Source organism: Chanos chanos, chromosome 3, assembly GCF_902362185.1.
Source record: "Chanos chanos chromosome 3, fChaCha1.1, whole genome shotgun sequence".
Classification (NCBI taxonomy): domain Eukaryota; kingdom Metazoa; phylum Chordata; class Actinopteri; order Gonorynchiformes; family Chanidae; genus Chanos; species Chanos chanos.
This window is the reverse complement of record NC_044497.1, coordinates 36,811,498-36,835,883: the sequence shown is the minus strand read 5'-3', so window position 1 is coordinate 36,835,883 and position 24,386 is coordinate 36,811,498. Positions and strand designations below refer to the sequence as shown.

General features: G+C 36.8%; 1 protein-coding gene across 1 annotated transcript in view; it reads left to right on the top strand.

Moving 5' to 3' along the window:
- The window catches only part of cntn3a.1 (contactin 3a, tandem duplicate 1), a 40,738-nt gene that overhangs the window by 4,934 nt on the left and 11,418 nt on the right, over nt 1-24,386 (top strand). The window contains exons 2-10 of the mRNA XM_030767810.1: nt 2,500-2,632; nt 5,212-5,387; nt 11,561-11,656; nt 14,649-14,852; nt 15,332-15,434; nt 15,576-15,763; nt 17,825-17,964; nt 22,576-22,705; nt 23,876-24,026. Of these exons, the coding sequence (XP_030623670.1) occupies nt 2,500-2,632; nt 5,212-5,387; nt 11,561-11,656; nt 14,649-14,852; nt 15,332-15,434; nt 15,576-15,763; nt 17,825-17,964; nt 22,576-22,705; nt 23,876-24,026 (1,321 nt within the window). The remainder of the gene's footprint in view (nt 1-2,499; nt 2,633-5,211; nt 5,388-11,560; nt 11,657-14,648; nt 14,853-15,331; nt 15,435-15,575; nt 15,764-17,824; nt 17,965-22,575; nt 22,706-23,875; nt 24,027-24,386) is intronic.

Here is a 24,386-nt window from a genome sequence, read left to right as displayed (position 1 = left end):
AGCTTTGTGCTGTAAACTTCTCGTTAGTATTCTGAATCTGTGCTATGCAGATAGATCTTTTTTCACCGATGCTGTGTCCTCAAAAAAACATCTGTAGCGTGCCAGCAAAAATCAGAGCTGCCCAAGATATGCTCATTCAAAGCCATTGCACAGATGCTCGTCATAAATTTGCCCCCATGAACGTTAAAATAATAATTTCGATGACATGATTTTACGCTTTAGCATTACCTCGAGTATTAATCTTACATTTATAGCACCAGTTCAACTTTTGAAGGCATGGTTCCTTGCTGAGATGTGTGGTAATTACTGACAAACAGCATGCTCTAAATAAGCCCTGTTGAGCAGTTAAAAAAAGAATTTCAGGAGTTTGCATCAGACAGGCTCAAACCCCTAGGTGCAGCCAGCAGAGCTCAAGCCTTCACTGAGCAGCCTAGATTCAGTTCCTGAGGATCCCTAAGAGCAGTTTGTTAGACTGGAGCCGAAATGTCAAAGACCAAAATCTGTGTAGACTGGAACTGAGACAAAGACTGAAGTCTGAGCTATATATAAAAAAAAAGTTGTTTTGCTCATCCACAGCTTGTTAATATATCTCTTTGAGTAAATTGATGACTGATAGAGGATGCAGGTAAAGTAATGTGTGATGTATTTTTGTCTCTTTGGTTACATTAGCAGTAAGATTGCCTCTGATAGGTTGTGTCTTTGCAGGAGAGGTCTGCTACCTAGAAAGACAAAAGCAAGTAGTTGGTTGTGATACAAGGCCATAAGGATTCATTTTAAATTTTATTTTGCAATGTAATAATGAAATGTTATATCTCATTTTATCAAGTCATTCATATTCTGCTACATATTGGCTTGAAAGGAAAACTTGTATATTGTAATTTGATAACTTTAAACTTTTAAATTGATTCAGACTGGGCATATACCCATAGATCCCTGTAGGTCTAAGACAACTCCATTGGGAATCTTGCTCATCAATAATTCTACACAACATCACACACCATCTCCACCTACCTTACGTTAGGGAAATGCAAATCAGTCACCAGGTAGACAAATTTAGTGCTTCCAGGGGAATTTCAATTTTTCAATGTATGTATTGCCTGTTTCCCTTTGAAATGCCTCTGTTAATTAGTGCAACACTGCCTCCTTTATATTCCATGTGATTTTAAAGTATACTTTAAAATCACATGGATATACTCAGTATATCTGCTATATTGACTTTTGGATGGCAGTTGTGGATGGCAAACTACACTGACAGAAATGGGTATTCGTATGGACCCCAGCGAATGAAAAAATGAATGAATGAATTCTTTTCAGTTAACACACGAACACTCATGGTGAAAAAAAGAATCTAGCAGACAATAGTCAAGCATGAATATGCGTAGTGACCATTCTGAAGTTCCCTTGATAATTTTGTGCTATTAAGATATTGCAGATAAGCCGGTCACATTGCCTCGTCAAATATGTCTTACAAATGAGCATTTAAGCTTGCTTCAGAGGCTGCATTACATTGCTCCATGAATTGTAACTATTCAAAGACAATACCTCAGAAGTGCAATTTGAAAGGAAATATCAATTTTCCAAGTGCACTGTTATTGTAATCTGTGATGCAATGAAGAGTTATTAGTGTTATCGCTTGGCTCTGTACAGATCTAATTGGTGAAAACGACAGTGAGTTTTTAAAATGATGTAAATTGAATTTTTCTCCCTGTTGCTGAGACACAGTGTTCTCTTCATTGTTTTCCCGTATCTGCTGGAGGCTGTATGTGCTTAATAAGGCAGTGTAAATGAGCAACATTAGCAAGCACATTATAATTACAGAATACACAGTAAGGACCTCTAAACGTTCATAAGACTCTCCTCAAACTTTTCAGCAAGAAAATACTTGCTTTCACCTTGCAGATAACAAATTATATTGTCGAGTTGTTTGTTGTGGTGTCTGCTGTTGCTGAATAGCATAAATTACTCTTTTATTCTATTACTCCTTTGCTCTGAAATGATTTGTTTTGGGGTTTGGTTTTTTTTTTCATTTTAGTAATTGGCTAACTACATTTAAGAGAGTTTGGAAAAGAAACTTCATACATATATAATATTTGCATTTATATATTCCTTGGGTGTACTCATTAAACTAGTTCATCATTTTGTGCTGTGGAAAAGTAGGGTTTTATTCAACAAAGAGACTGCGTCACAACTTTTTTAAGGTATCACTGAGCTATGACTGAGCCAGTCCTTGGTACCTTTTCATTGCTCAGAATAGTAGTGTCAGCATCATAATCTGCCCAAAACATCAAACTATTTTGAATTCTCCTTTTACAGAAGTCTTTTCTTTTGAGCAACCACCATCTGAGCTAGAATTCACTTTTTCAGTTGCAAACAGATTATTTCATTCTGTCCTTGTCTCCAATGAACCAATTCAAAATTTGTAACACAAAAGGGTTAAAACACATTTTGCATGTTTGTGTTTTACATTTGTATATTTGTGTATCTCTCCCAAATCCGTAGGGGGCAACGTTCCACTCAGGCCAGTGTTCATTAAGCAGCCAGGCAGCATTGTGTTCCCACTGGATCAGTCTGAGTCCAGTCGAGAGGTGGTGTTCAGCTGTGAGGCCCAGGGACATCCACCCCCCTCTTACAGGTTAGAGCTCATTCTCCACAGTCACATGGGGATTAATTTAAATAGGTATACCTAAATGATTAATATAAGGTGATAATAAATAAATACATAGGTCTTTTGACAATGTCGTATTGAAACATTTGATGTATCCATGTATTGTAAATTTACTGACATTTTGAAGTATTTGGCATAATTTTCTGATGTGGCTCCTTGTGTAAATCTATAAGAGTCATGTAGAGCATGCATCTTACCAGTTCAGTTCATGAGACATGAGAGATGGTTTATGCTGGTGTTTCAGCACCTCACTCAAAGCTGTTTCAGAGGCTTTGTAATATTTTGATTTATACATAATTTCTATCACCCTCATACTCTGTCCTAGTTCCGTCTACCTCAGATATAGTCCTTCTCTTATTCAGTCAGAATTCAGACAATTCCTTATTTAGGCTCTCAAACAGTTATCCAAGTTTCAGGAGGCTTCACGGAAAAGTTTCAAAGTTTAGAGACCTTGGAAGTTTATTGCTGTGAGCAGGTATTTTTAGTGTGAAGCTAAAACTCTATATCAGGCAGCCAAGGACAAATTCATTTATCGTGGACTCCTGCCTCCATGACTGCCATTACCAAGAAGCCCTTTCCGCATTGTCACTGCAGCCCTTGATTTGTCTCATCTGAAGCTCCACGACCTGTTCCAGCTGCAACAGCAAATCTTGAAATCAATCTAATCAGGCCGTCACCGAGCACTGCTCCACCAGAACGGACTTCCTCGCAGTTATTTTTGGGATCATTATGTAAAGGATAAGGAAGGGAATAGGAAAACTCAAGGGTTATTTGGGCCGACTCTCTCCCAACTCATGAAAGTTCCATTCCGATGATTTCAGCTTATATTGGATCTAACGCCATCTCAATTCCTCTTGGAAAAATCCATTTATCAGGCATTCCTCTTATCATATTGACTCTCCTCTCTCTTCATGGGCTTAACGTTAGAGTTTTAATCTTGCTGACATGAATAACAGTCACTGTAGAGTCAGGAATTAGACCCTGAGGAGGCTTTCTAATGCTATTAAAATAATGTTCCTTACAGTTTCTTAACAGCTTTTTCCCCAATAGGCTTATTCTGTTTTACAATACAAGGAAATTACATTTTTATGTAAATGTTCAAAGTCCAAAAATGATACGTTTACTCTGCAGATTTCTATGTATTCACATCATTATGTCTGTGATCCTTTTTGCGATTATATATTCAGTTTTAGACCCATTTCATTTAATGACAGTTTCAGTGTTATCAGATAACTGTCACCATTTCACAGTAACTCTTCAGTTAGGACTGAATTGCTCAGAGTTGATATCAATGAGTGTCATTCCATTCATCCGTTCTATTGCTATTTGCTAATCTAACTACAAGGTGATGCTGAACTAATTTGTATGCATTAGTTGTAATGTATTGAACAAGATCTTACAAGGATGCACAAGAATTTGGACCGGATTGTTTTCAAAGTTTAAAAGAAGAAAAATACCAAAACACCATGTTATATTTTGCAGTTGTCTGTCTCTGTTTGAATTTTTGGGGCATGCAAAACTGAGTGGAGCTTGAATGATGGGAGACGTAGGACTGGGCTATGGGTGACAGCTTTGTAATGTGACATCAGAATTAACCTACTCTGACTTGGAGTATTCTCATGTTCAGAATGAACATAGTCAGTAGAGAGAAGAATCTGTGAAAATTACTAGTGAGTAATGTTCTCCTCCGGTGCCCTCTCATGCCATTAATGATTCCAGTAGCTCACTGCAGCACATGCAAAGCTGATTCATTTATTTTCATTTCCCTCTCACGGTGTTTAAGTGATCTGTTTTCTGCACTGTAACCACAATTGAATAGAAATAATTATCTGATCGTTATCTGATGGTATGGATATAGAGTTTGAGGAGCTGGGATTAGCTGGTATCTTATAATCTTTTCAGCACCAGGTTTGGCTGTGTCACGCTGGTGGTGTGGTGCAGGACCCAAGTGCAAAGACACGATGATGATAGTGAAAAAAACAGAGGACTTTACTGGAACTGAAGATCAAAATACATGTGCAGAAAAGGAACAAAAAACCAATAACAAAAAGGTGCAGCGTAACAGCGTGCTCTAAAACACAAACAACGATAGACAAAGACAAGGCAAACACTAGGACTTAAATACAAGGGAGAACTAAACAGGGCAAAACAGGATTGGATAAAATTAACAAGGTAATAATTAGACAAACAGGTACAGGTGAGGGGCGGAGACAGACAGAGAACAGGAGCACAAAGACATGTCAAACCAAAAGTCCAAAATGGCGGTGCAGGTTGTGACAGGCTGTCTCTCTTGGGGCAATTGGTTTTAATGGTTCTTTTGTGTATGTGGAGATATCCAAGGGATTTTTTGAAATGTGAAAGTTGGTACAACAATAATGTTTATGCACTAATAATGTTGTTTACAAGCAGACCTATAGGAATGGGTTTTACATATTAGATATGTATTAAATTCACATATAAGCACACAAACACACACACACACAACACACACACACACTCACACAAGATGTTTTTTTTCTTAATGAAGTTTACATCTTGATTTCCAGGTGGAAGTTGAACGACTCCTTCATCTCTGTCCGGCCTGGATCACGATACAGTTTGTCTGGAGGTAACCTGCGAATCAGTCAGCTCAATAAAGAGGAGGATGCTGGCGTTTACCAGTGTCTTGCTTCCAATTCTTTTGGGACTATTCTCAGCAGAGAGGCTAGTCTACATATTGCATGTAAGTTATTAGTCTGTTCTATGTAATCCTGAAAATGTCTTTGTATTTCATATTGTGGATGCAGTTTGCTTAGAAAACTAAACCCAATAGGACATTTGAGAAATTCACTTTGGAGTAACTGTAGTTCTGAACTTTACGTCTAATACTTTATAACGCTGCAAAATGGACTAGAGCTTTATTTTATGGATTTTATGGATCATCATTTCGCAGATAAATCATGTATCTGCAACTAAGTAACACAAAGTAATGTGATCACACACTACAGTTGCTGGAAAATGCAGAAGATTCCCTGACTCTTGTATAATGCAAGACAAGTAAGATAGATAACTTGTTAACCAGTTATCTCAGCCTTTGTCTGAAAAATATTCCTTTCCCTTTTGCATTACACTAGATCATTTAAACAGATAGAAATGCAAGCAAGATCTCTCCGTAGACTTTTAAATGTACCCCTCCAGAGAGTGTTGTGATGCCTTAAAATGAGCTCAGTCAGAGGTAGTATAACTGATGGCATACTGGTCCTCATTCATCTTTTATATGACACTAGCTCTTCTCTATCTCTGAAGCCAAGGTGAACCCAGGTCCTCTCCAGTGACAGCTGGCCATCTAAAACAGAGCATTGACACAGTGTGATGGATAGTTGACTTGGAATGAATTCTGATGTCTGTTTTCCTCCTGTCAGGCCAGAGAATGGAAGTAAAATTACCTCAGAACAAAAACACCCCAGACTGCTATCAGACACATGAAAGAGACGAGTCTCATATGACTTTACGCATTATTAACTGTTGTCTACCTATTTCCTGGGTGGGTGTAACTTGCCTGGTATCACATTGATTGGTCACATGAACTGTTTCGTCCTGAACTCCAGCAAAAGCTTTAGGCCAGTGTCGTAAAGGGGAAGCATCAGTGTTCAGGTCCCATTCATCATCTTTATTACTGCTGCTATAACTTAATTATCTGTTAAAGATGATTGAATGTTTCGGGGTCGGGGAGGACAACTTAGAGAGTTGCTGGTGTTATAAAAGGCCATATCCTGTAATTTAGAGATGACACAAAGGCCCTAAGTAATGTGTCTTGTTGTCTGGGAGTTACCTGTGTCCCATGGAGATTCTCTGAACTACTAACTTCTGGTCCCAAGTACAGTTGTACAAAACTAATTGTATATTCAAATATACCCATAAGGGGCAAACGAAGCCATACTAATCCATTAACATAAGCATCAATGTGACAGTGCTATTAAAGTCTTAATATAGAGCTTTTGATCTCAAACCACATGGATATTTTAGTCATTACCCAATATTTGTTTGTTTTGTGATTATTTAGCATTTCAGTTTTTTTAATCTTTTAGCAGACATGATGCTTCTTTTTCTGTTTGATTAGAAGTACATGGAGATTTATGCTTCTGTCACCCACATGCCAGCTTGCCTTAACTGTAGACAGCTGTAGATAACACTGATTCAATTTTCATTCATATATACGAACGCCGTCTAGGCCCTGATGTCCAACATGTCCAAGATTGGATATCAGTGGCTTTTGAGTACTGCCAGTATGTATTGTTCAACTCACAACACTGGAAACAGGCTCAAGGGTCAGTTCAGTGATGTTCTTTTTATTTTTATTTTTTTAAATGAGAGAAATATATTCATTATACTCCACAGGTAGCGCTATTTGCCTGCTTTTTGTACCAGAATGATATTATCTCATCATGGGTGCATTTAATGACAGATTTAGGTCTCTTGTCTTTTGCTTGTAGGAAGGGATTCTCCATAGACCAGTGCAAGGTAGTCTTTTCCCCCTCTGAAGGTAGAGAGACAAGGCTCTCTGTATCTGCTTCACTGTAAAACCAATGTAAAACCAATCCATCATTAGATCCCTGCCACAGCTTTCACACTGCTCACAGCTTATTCTGAGTAGTACTGGTGCTGGGAAGAGAAAAATGTCTCCTACAAAACTACAAAACGAAATTCAGCTGTGTCGTTTTTGTTTCCTTTTCAGCTGTTTCGTGCATTCGTATTCAGAGTCTTTTTATTGGGGATAATTATCATTTCTCTGTTGTAATAACCTTTCTGTCATGTTATATGATAATTATTTCACTATTGAGATTAGGATCCCTCTTGTTTTTAGTATGTACTCTCTTGTTTTATTTAGATGGATATCTGTGTTTGACACTGGCTTTGACTTGAGCACCACCTGACTAAGAAAACAGTTTTACTTTACTTTTAATTTGTTCCGAGTTCCCCTAGCTGTGGTTTTCACATGTATAAATAAAGATAGCATTATTATTCCAGGTGTGCCTGGATGGTCTCCTGAATTATTTATAGGGTACCAAATGAAAATGATCTTACCCTAGATTTACCCATTCATAATTTTTCACAGAACTTTATTTGAACTGTAAAAATACAAGCTATAAATCACATGCTTACATTGATGGTGCTGGAAATATAAGTCAAAAAAGAGGAAAACAATCAATGATCTGTCATCACCAGTAGCACTGGATGTACTTATCCTGGACTTTACCCTGTCTCGTATTGATTCATTTGTTCAATTTTTTTTCTTTTCTCTCTCTCTCTTTTTTTTCTTCGGCGAGAGACTTATCAAAGAGCTTTGTGTATTCTGCACACAACCTGATTTTCACACTACAGGCATGAATCAGGTTTAGATATGGTTTCACACATGGGGCTAATATATATCACACATATAGATCTGCATGCCTAAGAATCTCTCCTGTGGAACAAGAGAGTTTCCATTAGGAAAACCTGGGATTGGAATGGGCACTGCACTGCAAGATGTGAATTGGGGTCCTAAATGGGATTAGAAATTATTATTACATCTTCTTCCTGTAATGACTGGTTCTAACCAAAAGACAAATTAAACAATCTCCCTTATTTGCCAAAAGAGATGTGTATAAGAGCAGGTTGATCGAGTGGACTTTCTACAATATGAGCGGTCCTGCATGCTGCCTCATCACTTGTTCATTGTACTAGGCTGTTTGAAAGGACACTTACAGCAAAATACATGTCCTGTTTTATGAATCATGGAGTCATAAAGACAGAATTTACTTGCTGTGTTATGCCAAGAGACAAGATGGCATACAAAGGTAAAATGTGATGCATGAGATTATCAAGCATTGCTGTACAGGAGGGTATGAGCATCTATTTTTACTGGGTTGCCCGTGATTTAAAATAATACGATTTGGAAATATTATTTCCATAGGAGCATGTTATTTTGGTAATCCAGTAGCATGGTGTTAAACAGCATGTTATTTGTTTATCTGAAGGATATATGTTACATTGTCCTAATATGATGTGGTAGATAGCACAAAGCTTAAAGTTGGAAGAAGCATCATAATATCAATATAATGTCTGGGCCAGGGCAGATCAGTGTTGCTCTGCCCTGAGGTGTGCACATACCATTTATACACACTGCTTATTCACCCCATTTTTGTTATTTTTTTCTTTCCACAGCACACAATAACCTTTAAAACCCAGTTTTTCTCGGGTTTGACCTTGTTATTAACAGTGTTGAATGAGCACATGGAAAAAAAAATAGACAAATGTTGTAATGGGCCCATATCTGTTGAAAGGGTGATCTTCCCTTCATTGGGAGCAAGTTTTTTGAATCTGTTTTTTTTTCTGAAAAGAATGTGCTATGAGTAAATTCTAATCTATATGTTAACCATCCTAATAGCCTGTCAACATTTAGTGTCACTCATTTACTCATCCTGTCAAAACTGCCTCTCTTTCAGTCATCATTTGACCTGTGTTCTGTTAGTCACCTTGTTTATATACACCCATTTGTTTCTTTTCTTAATTGTGAAGTCTACTCATTGTGAAACATACTAAGCCTACTCTTCCTCTCTAAATGCAAGTATAGTAACCTTCATCATCATTATCGTGTTTACCTTCCTTCCTAATTTTCTACATTTTTTAATAAATCCACCTGCACATGCATCGTGTTTCCCAGAGCCTGACTGATGCTGAGTGAAGTAAATGTTAATATTTATTTTATATTTGCACAAACTAACCCTTAACTTCTCATTCAGTCAAGGAAATAAGTTTGCATAATACTTTCTAGTAAAGACAAAACAATTAGATTTCGCAGTGCACTGTCCTATTAATCATGTCTTAACATGTCATGAATTAACAGTATGTGCCTCTTCTCAAATTAATCTTCTCATATATTTTCTCATTAATTTAGGCTTAATGATGTCCACAGTCCCTTGCCTCCTCTCTTTCTAGGGGCTGAATTCTCTCTGAAGTCTCATGCCTGTCACTCAGATTAAAGTGGCTTTAATGTTTTCAGACCTTTTTTTGCGCCTGACTGCAGTTGTTGTGTTATGTCTTGTAGATTTTGGATTATGAAAAAGCCTTTGCAACCAGAGCATTATGATATCAGCAAGCTCAAAAACAAATCTTGTAACTACTTCGACTTGGTCAAGGCTTATCTAGCGCAAAAGTCACTGTCTAATAAGAATTAATTCAATAATTGTGTGTCTTACATGAGCAATGATCTCATTCTTAACCAGTGGCTGAAAGATGACAGTGTAAGACTTAAAGGCTTATAGATCATGAGTTAGAAAAATATTGGTCAAAGATGATGTTATTAGAAATGGTCTACTGCTGGTTTTGTATTCTGAATAAATGGCATGCAGTTGTAAAAGTCTAAATGTAAGGCTTAAATGATGATCAAAGAATTGATCTGAACATACCAATATGTCTTTTTTCCCTTTTGTAATGCTGCTGAAAATTCTAGACATTTGTGGTATTTAAAGGAAATTTATGGCTTTTAAGTTGAATGAGACCATCTTGGTAATAGATTTGTCTCATTGGCAATAATACATTTATTAGCTGACATGAACATAGGCCTCCATAAATCAGTGAACCCTGTAATTACCCATTTAAAGCAGCGCCTAAGGCAAAACTAATCAAGCAGCTTGTTTCAGAGTGAGATTTCGTTGAAAATGATGTTAACGTTCTGCTAACATTAAAAAACTTCCTTTTTATTTCCTCCAAAAGCAAAGTAATATTGAGATGTACCTGTTACTGTGTTTGTAATAAGAACGCTAAGTCAAATCTTTAAGGAAAATGTATTTTAAGGTAATTTCTAGATGCAATACGTAGTAAATCACAGGAATGACTGGTTAATCTATTGATAAATTATAGTTTGCAATGGAGGAATTCAAAACATATTTTCTACCGAAATTAGTCAATATATTGTAACACAGTATTTTATCGGCTGGAAATGAGGCAATTTCTGGAAAAACCACTAAGCCAAACTGCCAAAGGGGAAATACAGTAATATACTTTTACTCTTACTTCCCTTCATAAGTCAAAGTTATATTAATTTTAACACAATACTAAATTTAATCTCAGGTCCATTCTACAATTACCATGTGCTGCTTTTTTTGCTGATTGTTAAAAAAAATGAAACACAATTTATCTGGTAACTGTAGAAGCAATTAAATCCACTCATGTGTGACTTACACCTGAAGAAATGCTTGCTACATACGACAGTGGAAGAGATTGGTCTGTGTGGAATATGTAAGGCATAAAAACTCAGAGGTGAACTCTGAGCCTAAAAAAAAAAGAACAACAAATGACGATAAGCAACTGAGAGAATTTTAAGTAATTTTGTTAAATTTGATCTAACAAAAAAACTCTAAATGAATTAACACAAAATTTGACATTAATGCAAGTGGTATAAACACCTAAAATCAACCACAGCCATGTTCCTCTTTTTTCAATTATACTGTTCCTGTTTTAGGGGACACAACATGTTTTACTTTTCATGGGCATGCATTGTTCATAGGCTTTTAGTTTGAATATTCCCAAGAAACAATTTATACAAAGAAATATGGCCAGGCATGGCACAAGCATGTGTATCAAAAGTGTGTACGTTTCTTCAAAGAAGCAGATTTAGACTAAACATGTTACATCTATTGCTCGACATGCCAGAATGGTGCACTGGCTTTGTCCTGTAACCCATAGGAATTTCAGTTCTGTAAAAATAAGTTACTTAAACCAATTGCTTTATGTAGCCTGCAGGAGACAAGTGATTCCAAAACATATGCAAAGCACTCATGCAGGACACAACTACAACATACATCTGTGGTAGTTTATAAGAAAGCTGGTTGTGTTCTGAAATGCTGTATTATGTTGTCATTTTTTCTGCAACAGATTTGGATAACTTTAAGACACGGAGACGCAGTCCAGTGAGGGTTCGTGAGGGCCAAGGTGTAGTGCTACTCTGTGGACCCCCACCTCACATGGGAGGTAAGGTGTGAGCCATTTGGCCCAATTTTTTACAGAGGGAGAGATTTCTAATTAACCCCTTACATGCCTAAAACTTCACTCAAGATTCTTAGGCCTCTACAGTCACTCGGTAACCTTATAACATGACTGTTCTCACCACTGCCAGTCTCCAAGCTTATTTGGATTACTTATGTGGCTTTTGGTGTTTTGTTTTTTTTAATTCTGTAGGCAGATTGTTTGTAACTACTCTCAGATCTGCTGTAATGGTACTCTTGGCACTGCTTTTGGAGGAGCTTTTGTGACTTGGCCTGTCCAAAATGCTTGGCTAATGTAATGTTCCCTAGGGAAGTTCTTGTGTATTTGTCAAGAGTTGACGAATAGCTTTTCATCTTTCCCCAAGCCACCTTAAAGTAAACAGTTTATCTGTCTCTTTTTGCTTGTTGTTGCGCATTTAAACAGCACACTAAATTGACACACTTTGCTGGCTTTTCACATGTTTTAATAGCACAGTATGTGGTTTCACTCAAAAGTGTTTTCATAGAGAGTCTTGTCAGCTTCATTTAAGCAGGAGTACATCCACGCTTCATCCAAGACATTTATGAAATGATTCACCTCCATTAATGTTAGTAGAGCAGTATCCACAGAGGCAGATCTTTTCCTACCATAAATATTAGCCTTTTCCCTTGAGTAACTTATGCAGATAGTTCAATGCAATGTCAGTTAACATGCTAACAAGGTTCACATTTTCTTGTTCAGAGCCTTTGGTTCAGAGTATTTGTCATTAGGGGTACATTATTGTGCTTAACAAGGATGATTACAGTGGAGACTGTGCCCTAGATGATGAAAGTTAATTTTCTCATCCTCACAGGATTTGTCTGACTAAAATGTCATCTGATGGATTTTAGAGAAATCAATTAAACTCCTTAGATGAGTTCAGAATTAGCTTCATGCCAGTCAACTCATCTCTTGTTGATTTGATTTCATATGAATGCTTATTTCATGTTGTCATGTTAAGTTGTTGTAATGCCACAGTGTCATTCTCACCATAATATCAATACACACAGAATGTAATATGTTAATTCCCTTCTGTGAGTGCGTTGTTGAATTAATTAATAACTCTGAATTCATCAACATTTTCCTCATTTCTTATACAGTATATAATTCAGTGATAGAATGAAAAGTCCAGAATATACTTACAAGAAGTAGATGGGTATAGTTAAATTTACACAATGGCTAAAGCATTCCATACAAACAGAACGCTTAATACTTTGATAAATGTGTATATATCAAAGATATGTTTATAATATAGCTTGTTTGATGTGTGCTGAAATAGCTGGAGTCTTGATGTGAATGTGAAATTACAATGTAAACAGAATAAACATTTTTCTGTGAACGGTACTGTAATCTTTTCCCTTACATTACATGTCTGAAGCACTCAAAAGCATCCATATGGAGAATGAGATTGCTACCTTTGCCTGCAATCAGTTTGTAATATCCAAATTTATTCTCTCTCTTCTCTCTCTCTCTCTCTCCCTCTCTTTCTCAGTCTTTGCCTTTCCATCTTGCGTGTATCAGTATATTGAGTTGAAGCATATGTATCCACTGGCTTTCTTGCTCTCCATTTTCTCAAATGCAAGAAGTTCTCAGTAAAATGAAAACAGTTAATACTGCTCTCTTGCATTAACTGTCTGCTTGCTCCCCTGCTGTTTTGATTATAATTTTTAGATGCGAGCCAAATACACTTGAGCTTGTTTCATTAATTGGACCGGACCTTTTGGTTCATTAGATGCTTGAATTGCATGATTTCTTCCAGAGTTCCAGACATACTTAATTGAGTGCTTTTTTGGTCCCTAACAAAGAATTCAGAGTTTGTTTTTGAACACCTAATGATTATTCTCTATTCTGACTTCTAATCATGGTTGATGTAGGACTAGTTTTGGCATAGGTTTTGTCCATACGAATGTGCTGTACATGTTACTCGTTAACCTTTGATTTTATCAGGGAAACTAGATGTATGTGCTGAGTATATTTTAATGAAGTTGCCTTCCAGAAGGCAGGTCACAATGCAGGTTTGGTTTGCAACACAGACTTCAGGTATCTGGAAGGCAAAGCAGGAAGGAATTACACAAACAATCCAGTGCACAGGGAGTAAGGGAATAACGCAGGTTAAGCTTTAGTTTTAGTCTATTTCCGGTCTTAACGTTCAAGAATAAAGAAGGTTAAGACCAGAAAGAGACTGAAACCAGGAATAGACTAAGAATAATACACAGGAAGAACTAGGCACAGTTGATACACTAAGACTCAGAAACTGTGGAGAATAGACAGACCTCACAACTGACAATGAGACAAACAGGAAAAGTCCTACACAGACGAGTACTGGGAGGATGAACCAAAAACAGATGAACAAAATGATTGAATAATTGTTCTAATGATCTGGTAATTAGAATGCTGGTGAAGCACAGTGCTGATAGGTGATCATCATGTGATCATCCTTTATTCTTATTTTCTTGAAATCAACTATTGAAAGTGAAGCTACCAGGATGAATATTGAATGATTTATTAATGAGAAACAGTGAAAGAACTTTACTAAGTGTGGCTAAGAGCAATCAGCTAGATTATTTAAGTGGTTCTATTTGATTATTCCAGTGGGTAGACTGATTCTGTTAAGTAGTAACTGCCAGGTCATTCCAGGGGATAAATACAAAATGTCTGGATGTTGAAGGCGAAGCCATGTGTGGTCTGGAAAAAAACGCACTGTCTAGTGTGAGTCATTCTGATATATCTGATAAGCATCAAGGATGTCTGCTCTTTTCAATGCAAAATGTTCTCACCCTTTTCATTTTCTCTGTTATTCAGGTTTTCAGGCATAATGTATGCTTATCGTGATTTGTCCATATTAAGTTTGTTGATGCACCAAATTAGGTATGAATTAAATGATCTGTGGCAATTGTTGTCTGTCTGTAAAGTGTTGATTTTTGTCTTTGTTATATTTGATGATCTCTCTCTTTCACAGAGTTGACCTTTTCCTGGATCTTCAACGAGTATCCATCATTTGTGAAACAGGATATGCGTCGGTTTGTGTCTCAGATAACAGGCAACCTATACATCGCTAAAGTGGAACCATCAGATGTGGGTAACTACACTTGTGTTGTAACCAACCTGGTGACCAAAAGCACAGTCCAGGGTCCGCCCACTGCTCTGGTGCTACGCAGTGATGGTAATGTAGCTACTATAGAAATTTAAAATATAATTTCTAATTTCTTTTAAAGGCTCTACATTGGATTTTTGTCAAGCACTGCTATCCAGAAAAATCTTGAAACATGTACATGACTATGGGGTTACATGCATTGAAGAGTTTTTAATGTGAGGTTAGGACTATTCATAACACCTTACTGTAATCTCAAAGTCAATGTTATATTATCATCAGTCATTTTTAGTCTAATGAGGTAAAGGCTTACTGAGGCATGTGCCTGCTGTTAACAACACTTTATGCCCTGACAATGGTTGGACTGATGTAAAAATGGTCTTTATTTCTTAGCTCTCTTTTTTTTATTTCATAATTTTACAGACATCATGTAGGTCATTGTGCCTCAATTCTGATTCTGCCAACAGCAAAAGAGCAAAACTCATTAAATGTTTAATCTCTTAAAGGTTTGTCTGATTTTATGTATATGTGCTATTTGTGTGTTCTCTTAGGTGTTATGGGAGAATATGAGCCAAAAATTGAAGTGCAGTTTCCAGAGACTCTGTCTGTAGCAAAGGGGTCAACTGTTAAACTGGAATGTTTCGCTCTAGGAAAGTAAGTCTGGCACAGTTTTCTGTGTCTCTGTCAGACTTTGAATGCCCAGCCTCAAGATATGTTGTTACTGTTTGACCTTAAATGACCTTAACTATTATCGTACAGTCATCAGTCTGATCTCTCCTTTCCCTCTGTTGTTAGCCCAGTTCCCTCTATTAGCTGGAGAAGACTGGATGGTATTTCGTTTGCCAGGAAAGTGGACCTAAACAAGGCCGGTGTTGGAGTGATGGAAATCCCATATTTCCAGCAGGAGGATGCAGGTGTTTATGAGTGTGTGGCAGATAACCCCAAGGGAAAGAATGCAGTCAGAGGAAAGCTTTCATTTTACGGTAGGTGAACAGTCTTAAAGTCTTTTGTGAAGAGCAATGCCACATGCACTGTTCTTTACTTATTGTACTTCAAATTTGATTTTTAAACCTTGCTTAACAAATGAAACATTGCTGCTTGGATGTTCTCACAGTCCCATGGCTACAATGAGCCATTTATAAAGCTACTAGTGTCCATTTTCTGCTCAGCACCTTTCTGCTGAGGTGCAATGCCTCATTATTGAGTGGCATTTTATTCATGTTAGCCTCTTGTTTGACCCACTCTCAGTATTGATCCAGCTGTAAATATTTAGCTTAGTTGTTTTTGGAGACATATTGACATATTGCTAGAGTGTGTAGTATTTTTAAATGTTTTTCATGCACGCAAAGTTATATTTCCAGCTCACATATTATTGATTACCACCCATACGAACAGATAGAAAAAACTATGGCTAAATAAGCCATTCAGAATGCTTGACCCAAGCAAATGTATTACTTCTTACATATATTTAAAATATAGTCAATATAATACATCGTTAAGGCAAAAAGTTTGCAAACTATGTTGCCCTTATTGATTTTGGATGGAATCCAAACAAATTTTTTTCTCCTGAGAAATGTACAGAGTTTGAAATGATGACTGTACTAGCCCAAATCCACAGAGTGCACAACAAATGTGCAAAGTGTTTAATCTCTTTGAAGGTAATACACACCATAGGAGAGTAACAGAAAGGAATTATGCAGGGCCTTAACTCACTGAAAATAGAGCAGCTTATTAGGAACATTGTGTGTCTGTCATGTTTTAAAAGCATGTACGCTGAGATATTCTTTTCTAGAATTTACCTTTCTCTGTTTCTTTCTTTCTCCCTTTTGTTGAGGTATATGCTGTTGATCTACAGGATTTGCAGGCGACTTGTCTGGCCTTGCCAGCTTTCAGTCTGGCTCTGATTTTGGATCTTTTCTGAAAAGGGTTGTTTGTTAGGAGATAAAAATCTATAATCCCTCAAAGTCTTCATGTTCAGGCACATCCCTCAGCTCTGTGGTGCAATAAAATAATCAATATCTGGATCTATTCTTTATGACGCTGTGGAGAGTCAAATCAAAACATAACAAAAACAACTCTCACTTTCAATTATGTTACTCCTTTTCAGCAGATCGCAATAAACACAGTGCAGATTAGGCATTGCGGAATGATCAATAGAGTGGATGCTTTGCATGGGGCACTGAAATTTTTTTCTCTAAATGTGTGTGTGACGTTTGTTTTGCTTTTTGGAATGTGCACTTATTGAATTACTGAATGCAACATTACTGAATATTACATCAGCTTATGTATCAATAATGTGTATCAATACAATATATCATTAGATGCCTGCTTAGTAATTCTGTTAAGTATGTTCTTGTGCTTTACTGTACAGGTTAAGAGGAAATATGCAATATTAACATGCCCTTTTCTATTCATTTCATATTTTAGAATGCATCAAAATATAAATTTGTCCTAATTTTTTTCCGAATCATGAAACTGTACTAACTATAACATCATAATGTTTGAGTTGTGATGAATTGCAGTGGAAGGTACTATATAACAGTCTTGTAAATTAATGGTGTTGTAAGTAGTCTTTATTATTTTAAATTAAATAAATGAAAGAACCTCAAATTCCTAATCAATATACCAAGAGACTGAAAAAATTGGGGAAAAAACAACCCCAACCCAAGCCAACAAATAAATGGACGTTTATTTTTTCCTTGTGTTCTTGGTGAGCAGATCATATCATACAACTGTGCTGTTTGATAATGTAGGTTGTTTTAGAGCAGTTGGAATGGTTTCTAATAGAATGCTGATTGATTGATTGGCTGGGTTTGCTCATAAATAGGTTCATTCTATGGTTGGTTGGTTTGCTTATTCATAAAATGGATTTATCTTCTGGCTGCCTTCATAGTGATACTGAAGAATTTATTTGATGATGATGATGGTGATGATGATGATGATTATGATGATGAAGATGAAGATGAAGATGAAGATGAAGATCAAGAGTCTTCTTCTTCTTATTATTATTCTTATTATTATTACTATTATAATTTTTTTTTCAGCCCCCCCACAGCTACTGGAGGGACCCCAGGACATACAAAGGGCTATTGATGACTCACTTCTTTGGGAATGCAAGGCCACTGCCAAACCCAAACCTTCCTATAGATGGCTGAAAAATGGGGATCCCCTGGAGTCTTTTGAGGTGGGAAACACAGCTGTACAGCTTTTGTTATCACACTAACAAAATAGTATGAAAAGTATATGGAGATAGCACCATCCCAATCAACCAGTTTGCGTTTAAGAGAAACACTACTAGGGACCATTTTATATGCAAATTTCTATATTTAACACATATTTGGAAATATTTTCAGATTCAGAAAAGAGGAGAGAATGTGGTACAAGTACCTAAGACACAAATTATGGTCTAGGGCATGTCTGCTACTGAGTGTATCTATAAGAGACAAATGGTGTTGCTCTCCCTCTGCCAGAAAAAAAAAAACTCCTTGATTTCACTTCATTTCAAGTTTTTTATCTGTCGTCCTTTTGGGAGTAAATTAAACCTGCCCTATCTCGAAACATCATCATGAACATTGTCAAATTAAGAGGTATCCCAGTCTTTTTAAAAGAAGCAATGCAAGAGGAGCTAAATTGATATAAAAATGTCAGTGAATGCAAATATGATGGTCAAAGAGCAGCACAAATCACATACACTTTATTTAGGCAATTTAGTGCTCACAGTGAGCTTTGTTCATAAAATAACCATGTAAAATGTGATTAACTCAAAATGTATAACTTAAAATATAAGGAGATGTCCTGTAACTGTTTGGTCTCCAGTGAGATTTTAAGGTAATATGGCACGTAGATAGAGAAAGTCAAGAGTAAAACATATGAAAAGGCACAATCAATTTTAAGAACTCTAACATTGAATTCTGGCACCAGACTCAAAAAAAAACTCATACAATATTCATTTTCAGAGCTTAAATGTCAAAAGGTTAAATGTTGTATTTTGTTTTATTACCATTGCAGCAGCAAATTTAAAAAAAAATATCCAAGCAGTCGTGAACATGCAAATATTATGTTGATTTGTGCCTTGAATGCTGGATACATTTTGACATTTAGGCAAACCAGTGGCAAAAAATTTTATATCATGTTTCATACCCCATAATTCTAAGACTTAAAACTTTAAGGCTGTCACGATGAATCATTTTGTTCATGCCAAAATGTTACAGGCAGGACGTGAAATAAGAATAAATTCAGAACTATGTGAAAATACATAAAATTCAAAAAGTATCAACAGCGATAGTCAGCCCATGTTTCCAGGAATTGGTGTCTTATTATCTCATCATTAGGGCATTAATATAAACATTTCCCAAAGATTACCCTTTAGTATGGTTAGTGAATTTATTGGTGTTTTTTGAGTGGACATTTAAAACATCGAATAATGCATAAATGAAGCTCCTTCCTTTTTTTTTCTTGGAGCTGATTCTTTGAGAGGTAAGCCCATTCTTTTGCATGCATAGGGCTTTACTGTATTAATGAGGTAAGGTGTTACCATTTTGAAAATGTCACCATCAACTGCCATAGCATTTAATCAATTTCCAAACCAAAGGTCAGTACTGTAGTGAGAGGGATAGAGGTAGAAGAAGGTCATTTGTTATTTCTCATTACAAAGAAAATGTGTGGAAGATCATGCTTTGTCACTGCTCCATTTTGTAGAGCATGTCAGTCGAAAAGACTGGCTCTACAGGAGTCTGTCTCTCCAAAATATCACTAAGGTGATTCACAAATCCATTTCCCCTCAAGTATGACCTTCAAACTATAATGGTGAGTCTCCACATGTAAAAGTAAATTAATTAATTAAGTATTTTCAATTTTAAAAACATTAAAAGGAAGGATAATTTTGTAGAATACTTATAAACTGAACATCTGCCATTTTGAGGTAGACTTGGTGGCATGTGCACACCAAGCTTTTTAATAACCCTCATTGAACAGAAGGTGCCCAAACAGTGCTCTCCTGTCAACATGAAAAAGCGCTGATTTCAGGAAAATGTCACAGCTAATTAATTACAGTCGTAAAGTATGTCTATGGCACCATTTGTCTCCTCTGCCTGAAGCAGGGCTGATCTTCCCCATTACAACCAGCTGCATACCGAAACAAAGGACAACAGACTTTAGAAATTCAGGCCAAAGTCCATCCTTACGTGCAGAAGCAAAGAAGTTTTTTTTGTAGTTACTGTCTGATAGATAGTATGACAAACTTGGAATGTTCTGCTATTCAGTGTCAGACTCTAGCGACCAGAATAACCAAGCTCATCTAGAGAGAGATGGTCTTTAGTGTTGTACCATTTTAGGACTAATTTCAAGCCCGGTTTGTTCGAACCTTTCTGATTCAGTGACTTATCCTTTTTGTCTGATTCTGAAAGACTGTCTATCTTGCAATAGAACATGTAATAGATGTCTAAAATATAGATTTAATACCCCCCTCCCCCTTGTGTTGAATCTAGGTGTTTTTATATTCATAGAACCAACTAGAAAAGAAACTTTATTCAGTTACTGATACTGTGTTTCTCTAGCATTAATGTCAACGCTATGGGAAATCAAAAGCATCTAATTTATTTTGATATGAGGGGTTTGAATTGAAATTGTTTTCATGTTCATAGAAGGACAGACTACAGACATCTGTGGCCATTATTGAACTCAGTATTGTGTGTAACCACTACAAGTCAGTGATGCTGCACTCAGAGGACCACACTTCAGACATTCAAGAATAGCACTCATAGGAGGTCAATTTGAATATGTTCTGTTGTTGAGGGGCTGTCTGGTCTTTTCATGTGGCACAGACCTAATCCAAGTAGACTTCTGACAGACTGTTCATATGTTCTTCTCCTCTAATGGCATTAAACAACCTGGTGGATTGAAGAGACAAGATTGAGAGCCAGAACAATGAATTTGTACTCTGTGGCACACATCAGGCAGAAAGATCAAATTAGAGTCAGCTTCAATAACTGTCTGAGAGTGCTGCTCACTGAGATGAAGAGGTTTTATATAGGTTTGATTCTGCACATGAGTGAAGGGGAGCTGGGGACATTTAAGGGCTAACGTTAAGCATTGAAGATATATTCCATTTGTCGCAGGACATCTTAGACTCATATGAGGAATCTGAGGATTCGTTAAACATCTAGTTAACTGTAATTGTTAAAAGGGCTTTTACTATCATGGTTTTATCATTTTCTTTTGAGAGCATAGAGAACTTGCCATTTTTGAAAAAGTGATAATAATACCCTTTATTAGTGTGGCACTTTTTTCAACACACGGTTTACAAAGGGCTTTACATAGAGTGACAGTTTTAAGAAGAAAAATGAGAAGTAGAAATAGAATAAAGAGTAATAAAACATATTAAGCGAAATGAAAGACAGTAAGAATAAATTGTTAAGAACACAATTAAGTGAAAAAAGAAGAACATCTCAAAACAGCAGTTAAAATAGTTAAAAGCAATCTCAAACAGTTTTTTTTAGTGGCTAAAAGGTCAGACAAGCCTTCTGCTTCCTTAAACATCTTCTTAATTGGCTGTGTTATTGAATATATATAACCCTAGTGTTAAGGCATTTGTTTAAAGTATGATAGTTGACATGTCATTCCCTTTCTTGTCCTCATTAGTCATATGGTATCTGTTATACATCACACTGGCAGGAATTTTCTGTGCATATATACTCTTAATTTTATACTAATGCTTTTCACAACAAAGATAACCTGATGTCTAAGAAAGTCCACAAATAATGAACCCTGTGTTTGAAACTGACCTGCCTTAAAAAGTTGGCACTGTCTTATTTTAGCACGAATACAGATCAAATGCATGTTTGTTGTGTTCATGTGAAAGTGTGTCTGTTCAGCTCATGAGATGTCCATATGCATCGTGTGATTTGCCAGGGGGGATGAGAGGGATTTACCCCTCTCTGGTCTATATATCCCAGCCTCTGCTGAATTATTTTTATCCCTGGTGGGGACAAAATCCCCCCCATAGTGATTAATGTTACTTCACCAATAGACCATATAAAATACCTAAAATAAAAATATTTTGAAAATATATCTAAGTAAAGTGCTGCAACATGAGAACAGTCTATAGTGCAAACAACAATAAAATCAGAAATGGACTATCACTGTCAGCGCTCTCGCTCGTGTGACAAAAGAGATGACACCATGATTACGTGATGGTCCTGGTTCCATTGGCTTTGATTTACGCATGGCTATTCAGAATGTCACCAAGCACAAATAGTCTATTTCAGCGCGAAAACTACAGCTAGTTAGCCAAATGAAAGAAAAATGAAAAGGATTCAGAGCAGCATATCATCATATTTTGAATTAAAATATTCCTGCAAATGCAGTGGTTAGTTCAAGTTCTGAAATTGTTCTATTAAAGTTCACAATTATTTTTATAAATGTTGCTTTAACAGCTGAAACTTTATAAATGTTTCAGCTGTAAGAAATAGCCTAACAGGCTTCATAGTCTACTGTATATAGGCCTACTGTGGTTTGTGATTTATTTTCATGAATAAGAAAGTCTCAAAAACACACCCCCCCCCTCTGATTTTTTCATGAATTGCACCCTGTCCATACATATATTGTGAGCTGTCAGATTCTCAAAATTCCCAGATTGCCAATGTAATTTTTTTAGTTCTCACGATGTGTGTGTGTGTGTGTGTGAATGTGTGTGAATATGTGTGTGTGTGTGTATGTGAAAAGGAGCAGGTTCAGATATAATATACTAAAGATGTGTATAATACATACCATTATTTTTCAACATTTTAAATTTCAGGATAGGATCCAGTTTATCAATGGGGCTCTGTCCATCAGTGCTTTGGCTCTCTCTGACACAGGGATGTACCAGTGTGTGGCTGAGAATCGTCATGGCAGGATTTTTACCAATGCAATGCTCACAATAATAGGTAAGGCAGCATGTATCCTCAAGCTTTAATGGGGAGCAGTATTCACAAGACCCATGGACGGTTTAGTATTGCAACACTCCAGATAAACAGATGGTAATTCATCAGTGTAAAATTACCTGAAGCTGACTTTGTTACAGTCGCAGTTGCAGTTGCAAGAGGACACAGTTTATGAGAGCACTTGTGGCTGCATGCACTCAGGTCTGCTTGGATTAGAAAGGTGCTTCTATAATCCAAAAACTTTATCCTTTGAATACATTTAACTCTGGCTAACTTGTTGTTTCTGTCAAGAAGACACCAAATTGACTTTTGCTTAAGAAAAGGTTGTCAGCTAATATCTAGTATTCAGAGTTCAGATGCATGATTGTAAAAGCCGTCACAGGACTTCATGCCCTGCTACATAACGGAAATACCTTTTACTAAATGCTTAAAACTTCTACTGATTTTCTTTAGCAGGGTAGTGTTTGAAGGTATAGTGATCAAATACATTGTTGCTGTAGAGATTAAGAAGATGAGAGAGGAAAAGGTGTTACTGTTTTTGTTCATTCTGGCACAAACTCTTAAGTGCAATGCCTACAGTTTCTAAGCTCTGTCATTTCTTGACGTTACAGTAGCTTTGAAGTTTGACTATGCTCTGTTTGGTATGTATACAGAAAAAGCTCAAAAAGTCTATTACAACATCTGTCACTTAGTGCCTTTTAAATTTGCACTTCACGGCAGAAGATTTGATTTAGCGTGGGAGTAAGCACCTCTTCACTGTTTCTTAAAATAGGTCGGACTTAAGGATGACACACTTACTGGCTATGTGACTACAAGGATTCTGTGAACTGTTCATTAGAGGCAGAGGTGGAGAGAAAACCGAAGAAGAAAAAAGAGAAAATTTTTGCCAGTTACACTATGAAGACATACCTTTTCAATCTCTCTCTTACACTCTCTTTCCCTTTCGGCCTTACTCTTGATGTTTTCAAGGCTCTGTTCCTCCACTTCCTTTTCTCACTGTTTTCACTCGTCTGCTCTGTCTTCACAATACATCCATCCCATACCCCTCTCTCACTCATATCCCACTTGTACCCTTCCCTCATATCACCCATCCTTTCCTCCCACTCTCTCTTTTCCTCTATCCTCACTGCCCTCATTTTCTCTGTTTGTAAAAGTTGTGTTTTCTCTCCTCAGCTGTGGCCCCAGATTTCTCAGAGAACGTGCTGAAGTCTCAGACTTTGGCTCGGCAGGGCGGGGACGTGTTAATTGAATGCAGGCCCCGCATGTCCCCCCGTGGGATGATATCATGGAGGAAAGGAAAGGAGGCTCTGAGAGAGAGTCAAAGGTAAAAAAAAAAAACAACCTCTCTTTGAGTTATACCACACTTTTCTTTTCATACTATATGTAGTTCTCTATCCCAATTTCTGCCGTGTTTGGTGGTCACAATAAAACTATGATATTGTCAAGAGAAAAGTCGGGGAGGGGGGGGGTTGTTTTGTTTTGTTTTGTTTTTAACTGAAAGAACCACTCAATAAAATCCAGAATCCATAAACTCAGATAATTATTGGTTTGATCGGTGTGTCCACTGAGGATTAATTAGACACAATTTTTTTCTGCTTTTTTCATGTGAGGAAAAAGATGGAAAAGGAGATGAAAATCTCTTGCTTTTACAACGTGGTATTCAGTTATCTGCGTTTTTTTTTTT